Source organism: Vipera ursinii (genome assembly GCF_947247035.1).
Source record: "Vipera ursinii genome assembly, chromosome: 3".
Classification (NCBI taxonomy): domain Eukaryota; kingdom Metazoa; phylum Chordata; class Lepidosauria; order Squamata; family Viperidae; genus Vipera; species Vipera ursinii.
Genome location: NC_139516.1, coordinates 94,479,884 through 94,500,992, shown reverse-complemented (window position 1 = coordinate 94,500,992; position 21,109 = coordinate 94,479,884). Strand labels below are relative to the sequence as shown.

Below are 21,109 nucleotides of genomic sequence, written 5' to 3'. Positions count from 1 at the left end.
ATATCTATCCAGTCAAACTTCAATTAAAATCTTTAGTTTTTAAATATTTTGTAGAAGAAAAATTCCTATTTTTCTACCACTTTGTGTAGTTGCCAGTATATGTAGAAAGGCTGCCATCTAGTGGTCAGTAAAGTAGGAATAATCCAAATTTACAATTTCATTAAAAGGTATAATCAAGCCTGCAAATGCTTTTACATTAAGGATATGCAATTTTTATTAGCTATTCAAGTACCTTTTCTGAATTGTGAAAGCAACCTTTAAATACCATTTTTACAGTATCTGTTGGATATTTCTCTAGTGATGTGAAAATTAGTGGTAAATTAAGAAGAAAAAAAGAGTACTGAACTGCAAATAACTGCAAATAAACTGCTAGAAGGCATTTTTTTCCCTTTGGGTAGGAAAAAAAAGAAGTGAACTAATTATGGACACTATAATATGGAGGCAAGCATTTTTACCACTATTAACGTTCAGATTCCGTGATGAGTGTTTTTAATCACTATTAATATTCCAAATTACAGATGAAAAGACTAAGCTTAAGTCATGCTCCATTTATCTGGCTACTTTTGGGAACAAGTTTCTAGAGTAGAATTTTTTTCTCCATTTTTTTTTTAAAGAAAGAAACTGAAGAAAATTTTGTTGGATGCTTAGAGGCTGTATGAGTAGAGGAGATGGAAGAAAATGCTAACAGAGAAAGCAGCCCCCAGATAAAAGGCCTCATTAATAAGTATGCAGGACATTTTTTATAGAAAAAAGAAGTAAGAAAGATGCACATGCTAACTAGAGAAGACCTATGGATCACACATCCCACCCAGCCCATGAGCAGTCCCAGTCTGGCCCATAGGGCCGGCAGTATTGTTGTTGGGGGTGGGGCATCAATGGGGTGGCATTGGCGGTGGGGGGCAGATTATCAGTGGAGGAGACAGGTAAGTGTTGGTGGAGGGTGGGGCAGCAGTGCAGAGTTGGCAGCAGGGAGCGGTCTGGCAGCAGTGGTGACCCTCCACAACAGTTCCAGCTTCTCATGTGGTCCCTTGTGAAAATTAACTAGAGCCTGCACCACACAAACAGACATAGAAAAATAGTTTCAGCAGTCAAATTCTTCCATAGAAGAGACTGTTACTGTGGTCAAGACAGGTATCCACCTTATGCCTGTGGTTAAAGCAAAGAAGAATGTAGACCAGCTAGAAAATTCGGCCATTTCTCATTAGAGAAATGTTGAAGCAACAGCAAGAGGAAAGATTTTGATTAATTAAAAAAGAGAAAGAAGAACAGTTTTGGAGGGAGACAGAAAGGCAGTTGGGTAATGGTGGTAGCAATAATCCCTAACTTAACTCAAGGTAACTCAGGAAGAAAAAAAGATGTACATGCCATTGAACTTTTATAGGTTAAAAAAACAGGCAAACTCCACCCCATGAGGATGAATGTTAAGCAGACCCAGGTAGAGTTGATTTCTTAATCTGGTCCACCTAATGTAGTTGGTATGAAATACATCTGAAATACTCCAGGTAATGCGTTTCCTCCAGGGCACATGCAACCATAGCCCAACCACCTTCTTTGGCAGAAAAGAAACTGGATGAATGCTGTCCATTTGAGCCCAGCAACAGCTTCTTGGGGGAGCAGATGTAACACTATCTCCTATAAGGCCAACCAAACCACTCCCTCCCTCAAGGAAGCTAACACCATTACATAGACCCAACCATACTGGAAGAGGGGCATAAGTTGATTGATTGGCCTCAACAAGCTGGGGGATGGGGAATGTGTATTTATATAGATGGCAGATTTATAGTCTGAAAGATCCAGTGGATTTCTTTGGGAGTTTCAGGCTCAAACTATCCTTCTCTGCCCGTAAGGCCATGCTTTAGGCCCCTTGACCCAATTACCCAGGGGGAAATCAATTCAAGAAAACAAAGCAATTTTATTTGCCAACTATCTACAACACTCCTCACAGCAGCCTACAAATGATCATGCAGCCCACTTCTCCCAAACAAGTAATGTCCCCTAAAACAAAATGACTGGGTAATTATCTTGGATACGGTAAGAGTGGAGAAATAGCTATATGTCACCTCTCTTACTCCATTTTTTTACAATCCTGTAATCCCTTAATTCAGGGTAGAGTTGGCGACTAGATAGAGCTGGCCGAATGCCCTTCCTGATGTAATGTAGAGTTCGCAGGAGATATTTTTTTGCACCCTAGGAGAGAAACATCTGCTGCTACCTAGGATTGAACTCTCAACCTTCCAAGTGGGAGGCGAGTGTCTACACCAGTAGGCCACCACACTGCTCATGTCAACTCTCTTACTATCATGATGTAATCCTGAATATGGACTCTCACATATTCTTGGACAGATTTAGTATTTGTCATTTGTCATCCCAAGGAACTCTAAAATTCTTCAAAGTTACTCTAGAACCAAGGGGTATCCTGGCATCTTATTCCCTTAGTTTTTTCCCCACCTATGCATTCTATCTTGTGCCTCCCTCTTTCATATAGGACAGGTATGTTGTGTATTTTCTGAAATATTTGTCCTGAAGTTCATATATTGAAATAATATGTCCCAACAACTATATCGTTTGTATACAAACCTAGTTACCTCCCAGCCTCACACTTTTCTTTTGTCCCTCTCGTTTGTTTCTCTACCTCCTAAAGGTACTATATATGAATTTCAGAGGTTTTTTAGGTTATGATGATTGTATTTCAAGGTCAAAGTCAATTCTATCTATGGAAATTCAGATATTAAACAAGAATGACTGTCACTGAAGTACAATCTTCATAACATAATAAATTATGGTTTTTGCATACAGTGTTTTTGGAATAGGCTTTAAATAGGTCTCCAACTAAGAGACCCCTGATCTGTTTTTTAGCAAAAAAATTTAAGGGGTTAAGGGGGAGGGCCAGGTCCAGGATTGATCGCATAGGGGGGGAGCGGGGGTCGGTTGCCTCCGGAGCTCTGGAGCGGGTCGTGAGATTACCTATTCCCACGTTAGGGAATGGCAGCAGGTGTACGAACAGAGGGCCATATCGACATCCAGGAGGGCCCCTCCGCTGCTTACAAGCGGTGAGGCGCTTCGACCCTCTGCTTCTGCCCCGAGGTCCCGGGAGCGACAATGTGCAGCCACCTGAGCTCCGGTTGGTGTACTTGAACGCCAGGTCCGTTGTTTTATAAGGCTCCTCTTATCCGGGATCTGGTCGAGGGTGAGCATGCGGACCTGGCTTGCATCACGGAGACTTGGTTGGGCCCAGAGGGTGGCATTCCTCTGGTTGATCTTTGCCCTCCAGGTTTCCAGGTGCTACACCGGCCTCGGGCTCAGGGTAGGGGCGGGGGAGTGGTGGTAGCTATTAGGGAGACCTTGTGTCCATGGGAGGCCACCGTTCCCCAGATAGTCGGGTGTGAGTTTCTCTTCCTGAGATGTGGTCCTGGGGCGCAGTTGGGCTTGCTGCTGGTGTACCTTTCGCCTAGTCATGCAGCAGCAGCCCTGCCTGAGCTTCTCGACATCCTCTCGGGGCTGGTGATTGAGTTCCCCAAACTTATAGTTTTGGGTGACTTCAATCTACGATCCCTGGGAGGATCATCTGAGTTAGCTCGGAGGTTCATGGCTTCCATGACGGCCATGGACCTGACGCAAGTAATTTATGGACCGACTCATGTGGGAGGCCACACCCTTGACTTGGTTTTCTTATCTGGACAGTGGTTAGATGATCTTGGTGGGGGCTCCCCAATTGTTATGCCCCTGTCATGGACCGATCATCATCTCCTGCGGCTGGTCTTCCGTTTTGCCACTCCCCACCGGGGGTGTGTGGAGCCAATTAGATGGTACCGCCCCAGGCGCTTAATGGACCCTGATAGGTTCCAGGGAGCGCTGGGGTCCCCACCTGCCTCCGTTGCTCACAACTCGGCAGATGCCTTAGTGGAAGCCTGGGAAAGGGCAGCCACTGAGGCACTTGACCGAGTTGTACGCTTGTGGCCGCTGACCCGGTGCAGATCCCAGCAAGCTCCATGGTTTTCCGTGGAGCTTCGGGAGATGACGCGTCGGAGACGGGACCTAGAGAGCTGTTGGAGATCCAGCCGATCTGAATCCAACCGATTGCGACTAAGAACTTATATTAGGTCTTATCTCGCAGCGATTAGGGTGGCGAGGTCTAATCACTTCGCTACCCTTATTGCGTCTGCAGATAACCGCCTGGCTGCCCTGTTTAGGGTGACCCGCTCCCTCCTTAATCAGGAGGTGAGGGAGGAACCCTTGCAGGGTCGTGCCGTGGAGTTTAGTCAACATCTGTCGGATAAAATCGCTCGGATTCGGACCGGTCTGGACTCTGACTGGGCAGAGTCGGACGATCAGGACGCAGGCGGTCTTGTCAATATTATCTGGGAGGAGTTTGATTCTGTGTCTCCGGAGGAAGTGGACAGGATTATGGGGAGATTGAGCTCCACCACATGTTTATTGGACCCGTGCCCCTCCTGGCTGGTTTATGCGGCTCGGGAGGGGACACGAGGCTGGTTCCAGGCGGTTATATCTGCCTCTTTGAGTGAGGGTAGTTTCCCCACCGTCTTGAAGGAGGCAGTGGTGAGACCCCTCCTCAAGAAGCCTGCCTTGGACCCAGCTGTGTTAAATAACTTTCGTCCGGTCTCCAACCTTCGCTTTCTTGCGAAGGTTGTTGAGAGTGTGGTGACACATCAGCTCCCTCTGGTCCTGGATGAAGTGGATTATCTAGACCCGTACCAATCGGGTTTCAGACCCGGGTACAGCACAGAGACGGCATTGGTCGCTCTGGTGAATGATCTCTGGAGGGCCCGGGACAGGGGACATTCCTCTGTCCTAGTCCTATTAGACCTCTCAGCAGTGTTCGATACCATCGACCATGGTATCCTGCTGCGACGTCTCAGGGGATTGGGAGTGGGAGGCACAGTTCTTCAGTGGTTCTCCTCCTATCTCCTGGGACGTTCGCAGTCGGTGTTGGCAGGGGGGCAGAGGTCGACCTCGAGGCCTCTCGCTTGTGGAGTTCCTCAGGGGTCGGTCCTCTCGCCTCTCCTGTTCAACATCTACATGAAACCGCTGGGTGAGATCATTCGTGGTTTTGGAGTTGGGTATCATCAGTACGCTGATGATACCCAACTTTTTATTTCGACCTCAAATCACCCCAGTGATGCCCTCGACGTGATATCCCGTTGCCTGGAAGCGGTTCGGGTCTGGATGGGGAGGAACAGACTTCAACTCAACCCCGACAAGACTGAGTGGCTGTACGTGTCGGCATCTCAGGATATTCAGAATATTCCATCTCTTTCTATGGGGGGTGAGCTATTACCCCCTGTAGATAGGGCTCACAACTTGGGAGTCCTCCTAGATTCACGGCTTACTTTGGAAGATCACATAGTGGCCATGACTAGGGGGGCCTTTGCCCAGGTTCGCCTGGTGTGCCATTTGCGGCCCTATCTAGACCAGGATGCCCTGCGTACAGTCACTCATGCGCTCGTGACCTCTTGTTTAGACTCCTGCAATGCTCTCTACATGGGGCTGCCCTTGAAGACCACTCGGAGGCTCCAACTGGTACAGAATGCAGCCGCGAGAGTTGTGTTGGGAGTTTCCCGATACTCCCATGTTACACCTCTGCTCCCTTAGCTGCATTGGCTCCCAGTTGTCTTCCGAGTGAGATTCAAGGTACTGGTAATGGTGTTCAAGGCCCTACATGGCATGGGTCCGGAGTACCTCAGGGATCACCTGCTGCCAGCGTCAACTTCCCTCCGCCCTGTGCGTTCCCACAGAGAGGGCCTCCTCAGGGTGCCACCAGTCAGAGAATGTCATCTGGTGGCCCCCAGGGGGAGGTCCTTCTCTGTGGGTGCCCCGGATTTATGGAATTGGTTGCCGGTCGAGCTCCGGATGGCGCCCAACCTTCGCTCCTTCCGACGCGATCTGAAGACGCACTTATTCGAACAAGCTGGCCTGGCCTGATGGGGGGGATGGGTTTGGGATTTTATTGTTGTTTTTTAATATATGTATTTACTGTTTTAGTTTGGGCATTGTATTTAATTCCTTTTTAACTTTTGTATTTTTGTATTTTTATATACTTTCCCTGTTCACCGCCCTGAGTCCTTCGGGAGAAGGGCGGTATATAAATAAAATTATTATTATTATTATATTATTATAAAACTACCTGATAACTTTGGTGGCCAAAATATTACTGGAGCAATGGTTAATAGAAAAATAAAAGCACCTCTGTCACAAAATAAGGTGAAACATGTTCATGTTAGACTTCTCCTAGCTCTTCATTAGTTGTTGGCCTTACTAGTTCATTGTCCTCAGTTTCTCAAAATACCAAGGAGATGTTTGTGAAGCTTGATTTGGGAATGATTATCTACACATTTTGAATGATCTCTTTTCAGGAACTATTAAGTAGCAAAAGACAGAACATCTGAACCAATCTCTTACATGATTTCTTCACCTATGCTAAATTGTATGCTTGGTTTCATACAAGGTTTGTACAAACTTAATGCAGTGATCCAAAGAAGAAATAAAAAAAACTCCACTGTTTACAGAGCTCAATTCCCTTTTTCGGTCCCTTATGTGCTAGAATTGGTCTGGCAAGCACATCTGGTTCTTGATAAGATTATATATGTCATGGAAAACATTTGCAGGAGATAATATTGTCTGTTCAGGAACTCTTTGGTAGCCTTGTTGTTAATCGGAGCAACTGGTATATGGTGGTTCTTTAGTAGAACTTCTTTTTTAGAGTCATCAGCCTTTTGGCAATTTGTTCAGCCCAGGAACAAAACCATTATCCAACTTAGCCACCTCCCAACCTAATTCTGTTCTTGAGACCTCTGCTTTGTCTTTTGTTTCACATCTGATATAATTTTGTCTGATAGGACAACTGGTAATAGCAATGCTTTTTTCTCAAGACAGAAATATCTATAGAAGAAGAAGAATACCTTCACTTTTTGTTATATTAAGCTCTTTTTTTTTCATTTCCATCCAAAACTGAAATCATTCTCAAGAACTATACAAAGGGCAAACAATCCAGCTCTGAGCTTCTCCTTATTTATCAGCTTTTTCTTTAACCCAGAGGAACCTCATGAGCCATCTGAAGCCATCAGACAATGGAGCAGTATAGCTCTGAACTCATGGTTTCAGAGAGCCAGGGAACGCACTGACCAGATCCAGCCAAACAGCACTGGCAAGAAGTTATTGATAAGGAACTACTATATATCTTCCTTTCCTTCCAACTCCCCCCTTTCTGTTTTTTTTTAAAATCCAAAATATTTCTCTTATTCTCCCTTCCTACACGAAGTAGCATCTATCCAAAGGTACTATCCCTTAGCATATATTTCTGTGTAAGAATGCATAAATGAATACTGCATCTCATAAATCCAAAATTTTGGCTTTCTTTGCTGTTTCCAGAATCTTTACGATTCTTTTCCTGCTTTCCACTTTCATAACAGTACACAGGAAATGCTTTCTTCAAACTTTTCAGTTTTCCCATCATTCTTTAATATATTGAATTCAGTAGGTTACAGTTTCAACTTCCCTCTTTCTTCCATTGAAAATAACACTCTTCTGTCAGAATGCTTTGCTATTTTATCAATGAATAGATTATTTCTGTTCTTATTTGATTTTTTTTTTACTTCATCATCCCAAATATTAGTTGATAAATTGTTTGGTTATAGCTATAGTTTCATTTCTGTATTTAGAGAATTCCTCAACCTGTTTAATAATCTATATTATTCCAATAGAATTGGCTTTATAAAGGCCTAGTTTATAAGAAATTCCTCATTGCTGCAGAAGTTAGGGATGGCATATAGATCAAACCTAATCAAGTTATGTTCTTTGATGAGCAGCAAAAGGACTACTTAGTAACCAGAAACTTATTCAAAGCAACAAACACAATATAATTATTTAGCAATGGACATCTTCTTTACTGTGATTTACCCACACAGACTACCAAAAGGTGAAATATAACATAGTAATTTATTATTTGATATTCACTTGTAGGATTACTAGGCAAAATGCCCAGAACATGTTCTTTACCCACTGTGAATATTTATGTGTTCAATGGAGAAGGAGCATCAAAGATCATCAGAAACAGATGATTTCACTCATAACATTTGATACCCAATAAAAACCATTGTTGCTTCCTAAACTAGGTTCAACTAAATACACTAGACTCTTGGTGTAACATTGGAAAGAAATTCATGTGTTTTATTGCTTTTTTAATATATAATATTAGATCAAGTGAAATATTTTATGGAGAGATTAGTCATTAATGTCACTAATAAATCTGATATGATCGAGTCTATTTATATTATCTAAATTATACATTTTTATGGAATGTAAATGGGATAGTGCATTTCCATAAAAACAAAGGAAGTAAATAATTACACAACCACTTACCTAAAGAGGGTTTGTACATTTACAATCGTCTTAGCATCTGCCATGTATTCTTCTTCAGCACTCATAGTGCTTTCCTTGTCCACCACAACCATATTGGCAGCAAATGTCACACCACATTTTAGCAAATCATCTAGACTTTTTTTAACAGAAGAAAAAGTTACATTTAATTTTATTAATTTTATTTTAATTTTAATTTTATTAAATTTATATACCGCCCTTTCCCGAAGGACTCAGGGCGGTTTACAGGGTATTTAAAATCAAACAGTGCGAAACACAAAAGTTAAAAAAACAGTTTAAAAAGATTAAATTATCCCTTAACTAAAAACCTCAGTTAAAAATTCTCAGCCTGGGCCGGAGAGCTCAAAGAGCCAGGTCTTCAGGTCCCGGCGGAATGAACGAAGGTCAGGGGCGGTCCTAAGCTCCACGGGCAGCTGGTTCCAGAGGGCAGGCGCACCCACAGAGAAGGCCCTCTGGAAGTCAAATATATATAGGTGATAATAAATTAACCCTATATTCTGACAAAGGCTTAGTGTTTTATAAAATAAAGTAATCATGACTAAACTGTAGTCATAAAGTTATTCTTAGTAGCTGCTTGGATAGATTTTATCTTCTCCACAGTATCTTACAATTGACAGGATTAATCCCATATTACCTTAGAGGGTATTTTAAAAAAAATAATTTGGAGGAACAAGTAAATAGAGATAAATAAACAAACGTATGCCATGTTTTCAAAATGCATAACCTGGTCCCCAAAATCATGTGAAAAGATGAGCAGATATCTACATGTGATTCCATTTTGTTTGTAATGAACAAAGCAGGAACAGTCTGAGTATGCATGTTTGTTCTTCTCAGAAAGATATGAGTAACTGATTAATTTAATCTACAACAGTTTGTTTATAGTTAAAAGTTAAGTTTTATACATTTCTAATGAAAAGTAAACTATTAATGTAATTTAGTTCCAGATAAATGCAGCCTTAAGTTCCCTTTAGATCAGGGGTGTCAAACTCGCAATGTCATGTGACATGTTGTGATGTATCATGACTTTTTTTTTTCCATTGCCAGCAATGGGGTGGGTGTGGTTTTGGCATGACACATCCGGCCTGTGGGCCGGCAGTTTTGACACTCTTGCTTTAGATGAAGCACTGAAATTTAGTTCAATATTATTTACAAGTTTTTATTAAATGTGACTGTTAGTTAATGATAGAGAGCGTCATAAACTACGTAACCATAGGTAAGTGAGGAAAAAAGTCCTGGCATGGTATAATTAAAGCCTCTTGAGTCCTCTTGACATATTTGATAGAGAAAGCACATTCCTACCATCATAGGCCTTCTATTCTCTAATCACTACAGCCAGTTAATATCTTTTACTGTTTCATTCTCCACAAATTTCTTACTTAGATGAAATTATATTTATCTATTACAGGGAGTCCTAGACTTATGACTATTCATTTAACTACCATTCAAAGTCATGATGCCACTGAAAAAAGGGACTTACAGCCGGTCATTGCACTTACCACCTTTGCAGTGACCCCATGGTCACATGATGAAATTTTAGTAACTTGACAATCAGCATGTATTTATGACAGCTGAAGCATCCCAGGACTATAGGATCACCATTTATGATGTTCCCAGGGGGCTTCTGTCAAGCAAAGTCAATGGGGAAGCTGGATTTGCTTAACAGTTATAGCAAAATAGGTTGCAAAAACATTTAATAACTGCATTGCTTAGCGATGGTCCCAATTGTGGGCATGAGTTGAGGACTACCTGTATTTACACAAACACTCTCTCTACAATTAACTCACCTCCTGTTTTTCAAACTGAGGGAGGAACTATAGCACTGTATAGTGATATCTCTTTTAGAATAGTAAAGCAGGGGTCCATGACCCCTGGGCCGATACTGGTCCATGGTCTGTTTGGCTGCACAGCTGGAAGTGAGAGGCAGGAGAGCAAGCGAAGCTTCATCTGTATTTGCAGCCACTCCCCAGTGCTAGCAACAACTCCTCAGTTACACCTCCGATCATCAAGCATTAGATTCTCCTTAGAGTGTAAACCCTGACTGTAAACTGCACCTGCGAGGGATTCTAGGTTGCACACTCCCCCCTCCTCCACCCCCAGTTCGTGGAAAAATGGTCTTCCACGAAACCAGGCCCTAGTGCCAAAAAGGTTGGGGACTGGGTGGTAAAGAAAAGAATAATATGGAACACTAACTGCAGTTGAAAATGCCGTGGTAACAAGACAAGAAGCATTATGACGGTGAAGGATTGGATAAGCATTTTTTTTAAGTGACAATATATTTGGAACTATATCTGCCTCTTATTGCTTGTCTTGTTTTGTTCATTATCAACATAATTGTTTCAGACATTTTTCCATGTATTATATTCTTTGAGTACCCAGTTTTGTTTTTGCTTTATCTAAAATGTATAAAATAAAGTATGAGTTGCAATAAATAGGTTAAGAGGCATTTTTCTTATACTACTGATCTTTGAGGGGGTAGTAAAGTGAAGTGAGCTCTCTGCTGAGTGTAAAATGAACCAATTAAAACTCTGGCTTGTTGCCATGCAATATATGAAACAGCCTGTGGGTACAAATATATTCTCTAATAAAACTAGCAAAGTATTAGAACATAGGGATGCGGTGGCTCAGTGGGTTAAGACACTGAGCTTTTCGATCAGAGGGTCGGCAGTTTGGCGGGTCGAATCCCGAGTGCCGCATAACAGAGTGAGCGCCTGTTACTTGTCCCAGCTTCTGCCTACCTAGCAGTTCGAAAGCATGTAAAAATGCAAGTAGAAAAATAGGGACCACTATGGTGGGAAGGTAACAGCGTTCTGTGCGCCTTTGGTGTCTAGTCATGCCGGCCACATGACCACGGAGACGTCTTTGGACAAACGCTGGCTCTTCAGCTTTGAAACGGAGATAAGCACCGACCCCTAGAGTCGGAATCGACTAGCACGCATGTGCGGGGGAACCTTTACCTTTACTATTAGAACATCCCTACATAGTATCTTTCCCATCTTTGGGAAAAATCAAAAAGTTATATATATACCATTTTATTACATGCTATTATAAACAAAAACAAAAAGATGCTTAAGTTTAAGGCATGGTTAAATCTGAGGAAAACAAGATAAACAGCAATCAAGTGGCAATATATTAAAGGATTTTTTTCCTTCAACATCATAAAAATGAAATGAGTATCTCAAAGTGAAACATCCTGTTTGTTTTACAATAAACTCTACATTATCTTAAAATAACAGCTGCTGATTTAGCTAAGATTTAAACTTTTTAAAAAGAGTTTTTAAAAAAACATAATAATATGGAACACTAACTACAGTTAAATGCAAGCTAATTTGAGGGCTAATCCCCATGGAGCTCCATTTCCATCTGTCCTGTTTGCCATCATTCACTCCCTAGAGACTAAAATGGAAGATCTGAAACTTGAGCTGGCCATGAACAAGGAGTGTATATCGGAGGTGAGAGCTGCATGCAACGAAATTTCATTTTGAAGTATGCCGACTGGTGTACATTTAAAGTGACAATAAAGTTGTTGTTATTATTGTTGTTATTATTATTATTAAGTGCCATGGTAGCAAGACAAGAAACATTATGAAGTAAAGGATTGGATAAGCATTTCTTTTAAGTGACAATGTATTTGGAAGTATATCTGCTTCCCATTGCTTCTCTTGCTTTGTTCATTACCAGCATAATTGTTTCAGACATTTTTAAAAAACTTATAAGGTAGGATTGGAGGCTCTAACTGTTTGCAGCAACTGCAGTTCCAGTTTGGATAGTCCAGAGTGAAGGTGAGGAGATCCTAATGCACAAGGCAGCCTTTGGAGAACAACCAATATGCATTTTAGCTGAGTATTTTACATATAGGATTTCTCAATTAATTAATAAGTTTTCATAAGGACTTGAAGATGAGAATTCCTTACTATGCATCCAAACAACAGATCACCAGGTTCTAGAAATAATTCAGAAGTGGATAAAAGTGGAAAAATAGTCAATTAGCCCAGCCCAATTCTTTTGGAAATTAAAGCTTCTTTAGAAAGATGGTTTTCCAGTCCTTAAGGTGCTTTTCCAAAAGGCAACTTAAAAAGGAAAGGGGGGAAAAAACAAAGAAAAGTCCACCTGCCTTTTAGAAGACCAGCTTCCGGACAACCATGACTTGGATGACTGAGAATCTCCATAGACATGGTTTTCCGGTGTCTATCTAACTCAATCAGTTATGAAGAGCTCATGTAATCTCAGCAGATCCACTGTGTGTACTGTGTACATATACTGTCAAATATAGTTACTACCGGTATATATAAATTGAATGGATAAATGAATGAAGACTGGATTGTATATCAATTACTATTCAACTGTAGATTACCATGTATGAAACTAGAAGTCTCTTTTTAAACAGGAAAACTTAATGATATAAAAGTTTTGGTATGTTGAAGAACAAGTAAGCATGCAACAACACAACTTCAAAACACTAGCACTACATAAAAGCATGCAACTACATGGTACTGCACACTACAATACACTACAATATTTAGTGCACCAAGAATCATTTTACCTACTTGTCAATAGAGCCCACCATGTAGTAAACCATTGGAAACCAACAGATTGCATCCAGAAAATGCATATCTGGCCTAAATAGCAGATGGGTCACAAAGTGAAAGATAGTATCACAAAAAATTGTGTGGGTACTGGAAATTATTTAGTAGTAATAATGTTAAGTACAATTTAACTGGAAAGTGGAAAAATCCCTAATATCCATATGTTTGCCTTTTCTGTTTCTTCATTACTTTGAAAAATGTTACAGTATGTAAAATCCTGCTTGATTTTCATACACATTTCTTCTGATAGATACATTTTAGAGACATTCTTAACTGTTGAGTATCTGTGTTAGAGAAATTATTAAATTAATCGCCAGATATATGAAGGAATTTTTCACAGACAAAAAAAGTCAAGGACCATCTGTAATTACCGTACTTTGTTTGATTGTTGTAAGAGGCCGAGAGCCATTGAGAGTTGGCTATCAATTTGGAACAATGTAAACATGCAAATTAAAAACTACATTTGGGCTTGCATAGCTGTTTGAAAAGTACAAATTTGGTTATGGCAAAGAAGGCAGTGTCCATTGTGCTTAATAGATATTATGCACATTGTCAGTACTGGATTTTTCATTATCTCCCCAATTTAGTATGGGGAGGTATTAGAGATATTTTTCTCTCTTAAAAATGTGTTAAACCTATTTTAGAGATTATGAAACAATTTACAAGTATTTCCTGTCTCAAAATAAATCATAATATGGTGAGTGCAAAAAGACCTGAATGCAATGGTACCAATTCAATGGAATTTAAGCAGTAATGAAGCACTCAAATAGATATTTTTACACTTATGGGGATGACTAAAGAACTTACATGTAAACTGTATTTATTAAATACATAATAATGCTCCCTAAAGTATTTGTTTCGCTGGATGCTGGATCTCATAATAACTGGTGGTAGAAATGTTGATAAATTCCCTCCAAAAAGGAAAAAAGAAAACACAGCTAGAAGCCATAAGGAACTTTGATGAAAAGTAATTAAAACTTTAATAGAGATAGAGATAGCATGTCTTAAAAATCGTGCAGGGCATTTAATATATGAACTTTAAAAAATCAATTCAAACACTAGAGGGCCCTATACATCTACAATAAAAATATCACTCCATAATGAGCTTTGCAGTTCAACTTGGATATAATAAGAGAGAGAGAGAGAGAGAGAGAGAGAGAGAGAGAGAGAGAGAGAGAGAGAGAGAGAGAGAGAGAGAGAGAGAGAGAGAGAGAGAGAGAGAGAGAGAGAGAGAGAGATCTCCTATGCACGAGATCCGGAATATTTACAAGAGTTGATAGATGGTTGTATAGAGGTAGTCCCTGACTTATGACAGTTTGCTTAACAACAGTTTGAATTGATGGCCTCTGAAAGTCAGTCAGAATTTATATTTGGATTTACAATCATGGGCTTGCAGTTCGTGTGCTTGACACTGGCTCCCCATTTCCGATTGGTTGCAGCATTCAGTGGTCACATAATCGCAATTTGTTATGATTTTTGCTGGTTTCCGGCAAAACTTACCATTGGTAAAGCTAGATTCGCAACTGCATGACTTGGCTTATAACCATGGTAAAAAATATTGTAAAATCGGGTCTGATCATGTGACGATGAATCAATTTACATGATGGAAATTCTTCTCTCAACTTTGGTCATATGTCAAGAACTATCTGTAGTTGAATGTTCTGCATTACATGACATAAAGTAGGACTGAGCAACGTTCAGGCTCACACCAGGTTTTGTGCATGTCAAGGGCTACATTTCAAAAGTATTGATCCATTATTTGACATTTCAGGAATGTTAAAGTATGTGGTAAGTGTATCACAAGAACTGAAAACATGGCAACACCTACTCTAGGAACTTCAAAAGAGACGGTGATAGGCTGTACTTTTTGAAGTACTCTGGAATAAGAAATAAAAACTTAATATTTTGCTGTAGTTTCTCTGAATGCTTACATTGCCAGAGGTTTTTGGTAGAAAAAGAATAATCCAATCTATGCAAAAATAAATGTGAAGCAACTGGGCACATTTAAAGTGTTCAGATAACTTTCACTAGAGACATATTGTTAATATATTTTATTAGACCAAAATAAAAAAGCAAATTAAAAACCTGACATGACTGTCTGCCAAGAATGGATAAGTAGCAGATTTTTTTTTATTGTGATTGGAATATTTTAAAGATCCAGCAATTCAGGCAAAGTTTTACAGATTTTCTTTATGATTTCATGCTACAGTGATGCCAAAATTAAATTTCTTTAAGAAAATGGCATCAAGATTTTTTGCTGTTTACAATGGAAAATTACCCTCAATAGTACTTATTTCCAATGGCAATAGTCAAGTACTTAATGCCCATAGCCTGAAAAGTTACTTAAATAATTGAGGCAAAACCCCTTCAACTCCAAGTAAAATAGTAGTAGTAATAGGGGGAGGAAGACGAGGAGGACTGTGATAGTACTAATATAATAATCATGAAAAATGTGTTTAACTTTCTATGTGTAGGAAAAGAGGAGGTGGAACTGGAGGGCAGAGTAAAACATGCCATCGGTTTAGCCTCTCAGAGTCTTAAGTCTTGCCTCCCCTCTCTTGAATTCCATTGACTTTTATATACCACTAATTTAGTGCTGACCCTTAGCTGACCAGATTCTTGTGTATAGGCTTCAATAAATCATTTATGTTGCAACCTACACAAATGGTCCTGATTCTTTGTGCCTGATACAATGGCATCAAAAGTCATTTGTTTGTAGCAAAGTTATATCTTGGTATTTCAAACTCTATCTTTGATGCATAAAATAAATCTGATATTTCTCCTATAAGTGACTGTCTCCAAGTATTGGTGATACAATCCGTCTGAATTAAAACACATTTAGTAAATTTGATATCAACAATATGAAGTACATAGAAAGTTCCAAATCTGAATGTGTATTTCTGGGATAAAAGGACAAAAATTCTACTTACGGATTATCTAGCAGCAACACAATTGGATTGAGTTCTTTCTTTGGTCTATAATAAGCCCTGAGAGGTACAATAAAATTGTAGAGTCCATTTCCTGCAGTCTCTGCAGCGACTATAATTATTTTGTTTCTGAACCCATAAGCTTTGGCATCTTCATAGTAGTTATGCTGGCACCCCTAAAAATCAATTAATTAAAATAGATCCCAAAAAAATCACAGGACAAAAAATACAATACCTATCATCTGTTAGTTGTAATTTTTTCTCAGAAAATGTTTGCCTCAAAGTATATTAATAGTACTTGTACCACATTATGTCCAGCTTTTAATCATTTAAGATATATTTAAATTTTCACTAGCTCCATTTTTAAGGAAAGCCTCACATTTTAAACATTGATGTGTACTGTATATGTGACTTGCATTTTGAATTTAAGATATTTACAGTCACTGAAGATATTTAAGTATATATAACACATTTATTGACATTAATTCCATACTATTTTGGCAACAGTTTCATTATAATCAGCCTCTCCTGAAAAACATGGAAGATTTGGTTTTATATTTGCATGCTGAGATTGGAAAAGGATAGGAACTTTATATAATCTGGCATACATGTAATCCTTGATTTACAATCATAACTGGGACTGTTGTTGAGCTATGTGGTCTAAAGCAGAGGTCCCCAACCTTTTGGGCACGAGGGGCCTCTGGGGGAGATGCACTAAGAGGCCCCTGATAAGTTTTTTAGCCGGTTATTTTAAAGGGTTAGGGAGGGGGAGGAATAGTGGGGAGGGGAGGGAACTATTAACTGGCACTCAGTCTGGGCCTGTTATGGGCTCTGGTGGGGTGGGGTTAGGGGTGGAGGCTGCTGGCTCTGCGTGTGCTGGGGTGGGGTGTCAAATCCCAACGACAATAGGGAATGGCAGCATGTGGTTGCACGGAGGGCCACATCAATATCTGGGATTGCACCCTCGCTATCTTCGAGCAGTGGCCCGCTCCGACCCTCCGGTTAGCACCCTTTTGCCTGGGGATGAGGGTGATCAGGTCCCTGAGCTTAGGCTGGTGTATTTTAATGCCAGATCTGTTGTTAAAAAGACTCCCCTCGTTCGTGATTTGATCGAGGAGGAATTCGCAGATCTGGCATGCATTACTGAAACCTGGTTGGGCTCGGAGGGAGGGGTCCCTCTGACTGAGCTATGCCCCCCCAGGTTTCTGTGTGCTACACCAGCCACGGGCTCAGGGTAGGGGCGGTGGGGTGGTGGTGGTTATTCGGGAGACTTTATGTCCCCGGGAGACCACCATTGTCCAGATAGGCGGGAGTGAGTCCCTCCTCCTGAGATTTGGCCCTTGGGTCCAGATGGGCTTGTTGCTCACATACCTGGCACCCAGCTGTGTGGCAACAGCCCTGCCCGGGCTGCTCGACACCCTCTCAGGGTTGGCGGTAGAGTTCCCCAGACTTATAGTGCTGGCTTACTTCAACCTGCCTTCCCTGGGAGGGTTGTCAGAGTTTCCCCCTGTCATGGTCCAATCATTATCTCCTGTGGCTGGTCTTCCGTTATGCCACCCCCCCGCAGCTGGGCTGCGGAACTGACCAGGTGGTTCTGCCCCAGGCGCCTAATGGACCCAGAATGGTTCCAGATGGCGCTTGAGTCTATACCCATTGCCCTCATTCACAGCCTGGCCAATGCCTTGGTGGATGCCTGGGAAAGGGCGGCCACCAAGGCACTTGACCATGTTGTACCCTTGCGACCCCTGACCCGACGCAGATCCTGTTGGGCTCCATGGTTTTCTGTGGAGCTCCGGGAGATGAAGCATCGGAGATGGTGTCTGGAGAGTGGTTGGAGGTCCAGCTGATCCGAATCTGACCGATTGCAGTTAAGAACCTTCATAAGGTCTTATCTTGCGGCGATGAGGACGGCGAAGGCTAATTATTTTGCTGCCCTCATCGCGTCCGCAGATAATCACCTGGCCGCCCTGTTTAGGGTGACTTGCTCCCTTCTTAACCAGGAGGTGAGGGAGGATCCCTTGCAGGGTCGGGCCAAGGAGTTTAGTCATCATCTGACGGACAAAATCGCTCAGATCCGGACCGGTTTGAACTCGGACTGGGCAGAGTCTGACGTGGAGGAATCGGACGGTCTTGAGCATGTTATCTGGACTGAGTTCGATCCTGTTTCCTCTGATGATGTGGACAGGATTATGGGGAGGCTGAGCTCTACCACCTGTTTATTGGACCCGTGCCCCTCCTGACTGGTTTTTGCAGCCCGGGAGGAGACACGAGGCTGGTTCCAGGCAGTAATAACTGCTTCCTTGAAGGAGGGTATCTTCCCCACCACCTTGAAGGAGGCGGTAGTGAGACCCCTCCTCAAGAAGCCTGCCCTATCATCTGGTCTCCAACCTTCGCTTTCTGATGAAGGTTCTTGAGAGTGTGGTGGCACATCAGCTTCCCCTGTTCCTGGAGGAAACTGATTATCTGGACCCATACCAATCGGGTTTCAGGCCCGGGCACAGCACGGAGACGGCATTGGTCGTGTTGGTGAAAGATCTCTGGTGGGCTCGGCACAGGGGTTGTTCCTCTGTCCTAGACCTATTAGATCTGTCAGCGGCTTTTGATACCATCAACCATGGTATCCTACTGCGGCATCTCAGGGGGTTGGGAGTGGAAGGCACCATTTTACGGTGGTTCTCCTCCTACCTTCTGGGTTGTTCGCAGTCGGTGTTGACGGGAGGGCAGAGATCCGCCCCGAGGCCTCTCGTTTGTGGAGTTCCTCAAGGGTCGGTTCTCTCTCCCCTCCTGTTCAACATCTATATGAAGCCACTGGGCGAGATCATTCGTGGTTTTGGGGTGGGGTATCATCAGTACGCTGATGATACCCAACTTTTTTTCTCCACCCCGAACCAACCCAGTGATGCCTTCGCCGTGATGTCCCTCTGCCTGGAGGCGGTCCGGGTCTGGATGGGGAGAAACAGGCTTCGTCTCAATCCTGCCAAGACTGAGTGGCTGTGCATACCGGCATCTCGGGTTAACCAGACTATTCCATCTTTAACGATGGGGGGTGAGGTGTTTCCCCCCATTGATAGGGCTCACAACTTGGGTGTCCTCCTGGATTCATGGCTCAGTTTTGAAGATCACATAGGAGCCATGACCAGTGGGGCTTTTGCCCAGGTTCGCCTGGTGCACCAGTTGCGACCCTATCTGGACCGAGATGCCCTACGCACAGTCACTCATGCACTCGAGACCTCCCGTTTAGACTACTGCAATGCTCTCTACATGGGGCTGCCCTTGAGGACCACTTGGAGGCTTCAGCTGGTGCAAAATGCAGCCGTGCGAGTTGTGATGGGGGTTTCCCGTTACTCCCATGTAACACCTCTGCTCCGTGAGCTGCATTGGCTTCCGGTTGCCCTCCGGGTGAGATTCAAGGTGCTGGTGATGACCTATAAAGCCCTAAATGGCTTGGGTCCGGGATATCTGAGGGAACACCTGCTGCCGGCATCAAGTTCCGTTCGTCCTGTGCGCTCCCACAGGGAGGGCCTTCTCAGGGTGCCGCCAGTAAAAGAATGCCGGCGGATAACACCCAGGGGGAGGGCCTTCTCTGTGGGGGTGCCTGCCCTTTGGAACCAGCTGCCCATGGAGCTTAGGAGTGCCCCCGACCTTCGATCGTTTCACAGAGACCTGAAGACCTGGCTCTTCGAGCTTTCCGGCCCAGGCTGAGTTTTAATTGGGGTTTTAATTGGGATTTTATATTTTTTCAGGGATTTAATTTAATCTTTTTAAATTGTTCTTAATTTTTGTATCGATGTTTTATATACCCTGTAAAACTCCCTGAGTCCTACGGGAAAGGGTGGTATATAAATTCAATAAAATTCAAAATTCAAATTCAGAGACTGATTCCATAGAAAGAGATTTTTCCACGAATTGGAGTGTGCATGGTTTTGTGTGCTGCCTGCATCTCGTGGGGAGGCTTCCCTTGTTTGTGCAGACCAGTTGCTGGCAAGCCACTGCCCGGTACTGGTCCATGGACTGGGGGTTGGGGACCCCTGGTCTAAAGCATGTTATCAGGTGACAATAATACCAGAAATCCTATTTATTGCCATAATTACAGACGTGCAGGTCCTTAAGCAGGAAGAGGAGGAAGTCACAGATAAGAGGTGCAGGACTGCCATAATGGGATGGCAGAGTCCCTGGGAGGCCCAGCACAGGCTGCACAGGTGTTAGGGGTTGCTTTAGTGTGGCCCGAGTGCAAGAATAGACTGTGACTCAGAGGCTTCTTGATACATCACAGCTCTGGGGCTACCAAAAGCCAGAGCTGCCTATGGAAGCCTCAGTAGCTTCCCATACATAGGGTCAGGTCAGGAACTTCCTCCATCAGCAGCAGGAAGAAGATGAGCGAGGCAGGTTCTATGAAGTGCAGGATGAGGGCAACAAGAGCTTGCAATGTGGTGGCTAGCCACAGTATGAAGCTTAAGGAGGCTTGAGAAGGCATTTTTCAGTGGTAGTAGCATCAGGACTAAAATAGAGGTCTGGGAAGTGGAAGGGTGGCAGCTGGCTGAGGCTACTCAGAGCCTTTACTTGAAACTTCAGCCCCAGCACTCCCCCCAAGGATTGCCAGTGTTCAGGGTGATTGAAAGAGCACAGATGTGGGGGAAGATAGGGGACAGTTGAAGTGTCCTGCAGTTTTAAGTGTGGGTGGGCTGTCAGGTGCACAAATTTTGATCATGATACAATGCTATATGGGCATTGTAAGAGCCATAACTTTGCGGACCAGTTGTAAGTCTATTTTTTCCAGCACCGTTGTAACTTTGAAAATTCGCAGACTGAATGGTTGTAAGTTGAGGACTACCGGTACCAAACAAGATGCACTTTCTCACCATGGATGAGAAAATCTTTTCCTTTCTCAACATGCATCACCTACGCTGAAATAAAATTGGGCTCTGCTTAGCTGCATATAAGCATACGAAAGCTTTTAAACAAACAAACAAAATAAAGCTAGAATTTGAGCACTCAATCTTGCAATTCTATTACAACAGTGACCGAAACTTGAACCCAGCCCAAGGTTTAAAATGAAATTCCACTTCAGCAGGAATAATACTTCAGGATGTGGCCAGATTATCCTTTTAAATTTAATATGGCCAAAACCACAGTGTTTTTACAATCGATTTATCAAATAGAATGGTGAACAAAACCACAACCTGATAGTGACTCAGTATTAACTGG

General features: G+C 42.5%; 1 protein-coding gene across 4 annotated transcripts in view; it reads right to left on the bottom strand.

Annotated features, from left to right (window-relative positions):
- KCNT2 (potassium sodium-activated channel subfamily T member 2) overlaps window positions 1-21,109 on the bottom strand; it is a 267,504-nt gene that overhangs the window by 35,955 nt on the left and 210,440 nt on the right. For 2 of the 4 annotated variants that reach the window (XM_083358889.1, XM_083358890.1), the window contains 3 exons: window positions 15,908-16,080; window positions 12,939-13,010; window positions 8,377-8,511 (listed from right to left, as the gene is read on the bottom strand). In XM_083358889.1, coding sequence (XP_083215015.1) covers window positions 8,377-8,511; window positions 12,939-13,010; window positions 15,908-16,080 — 380 coding nt within the window. The remainder of the gene's footprint in view (window positions 1-8,376; window positions 8,512-12,938; window positions 13,011-15,907; window positions 16,081-21,109) is intronic. The other 2 variants (XM_083358891.1, XM_083358892.1) reach the window with 1 other exon arrangement.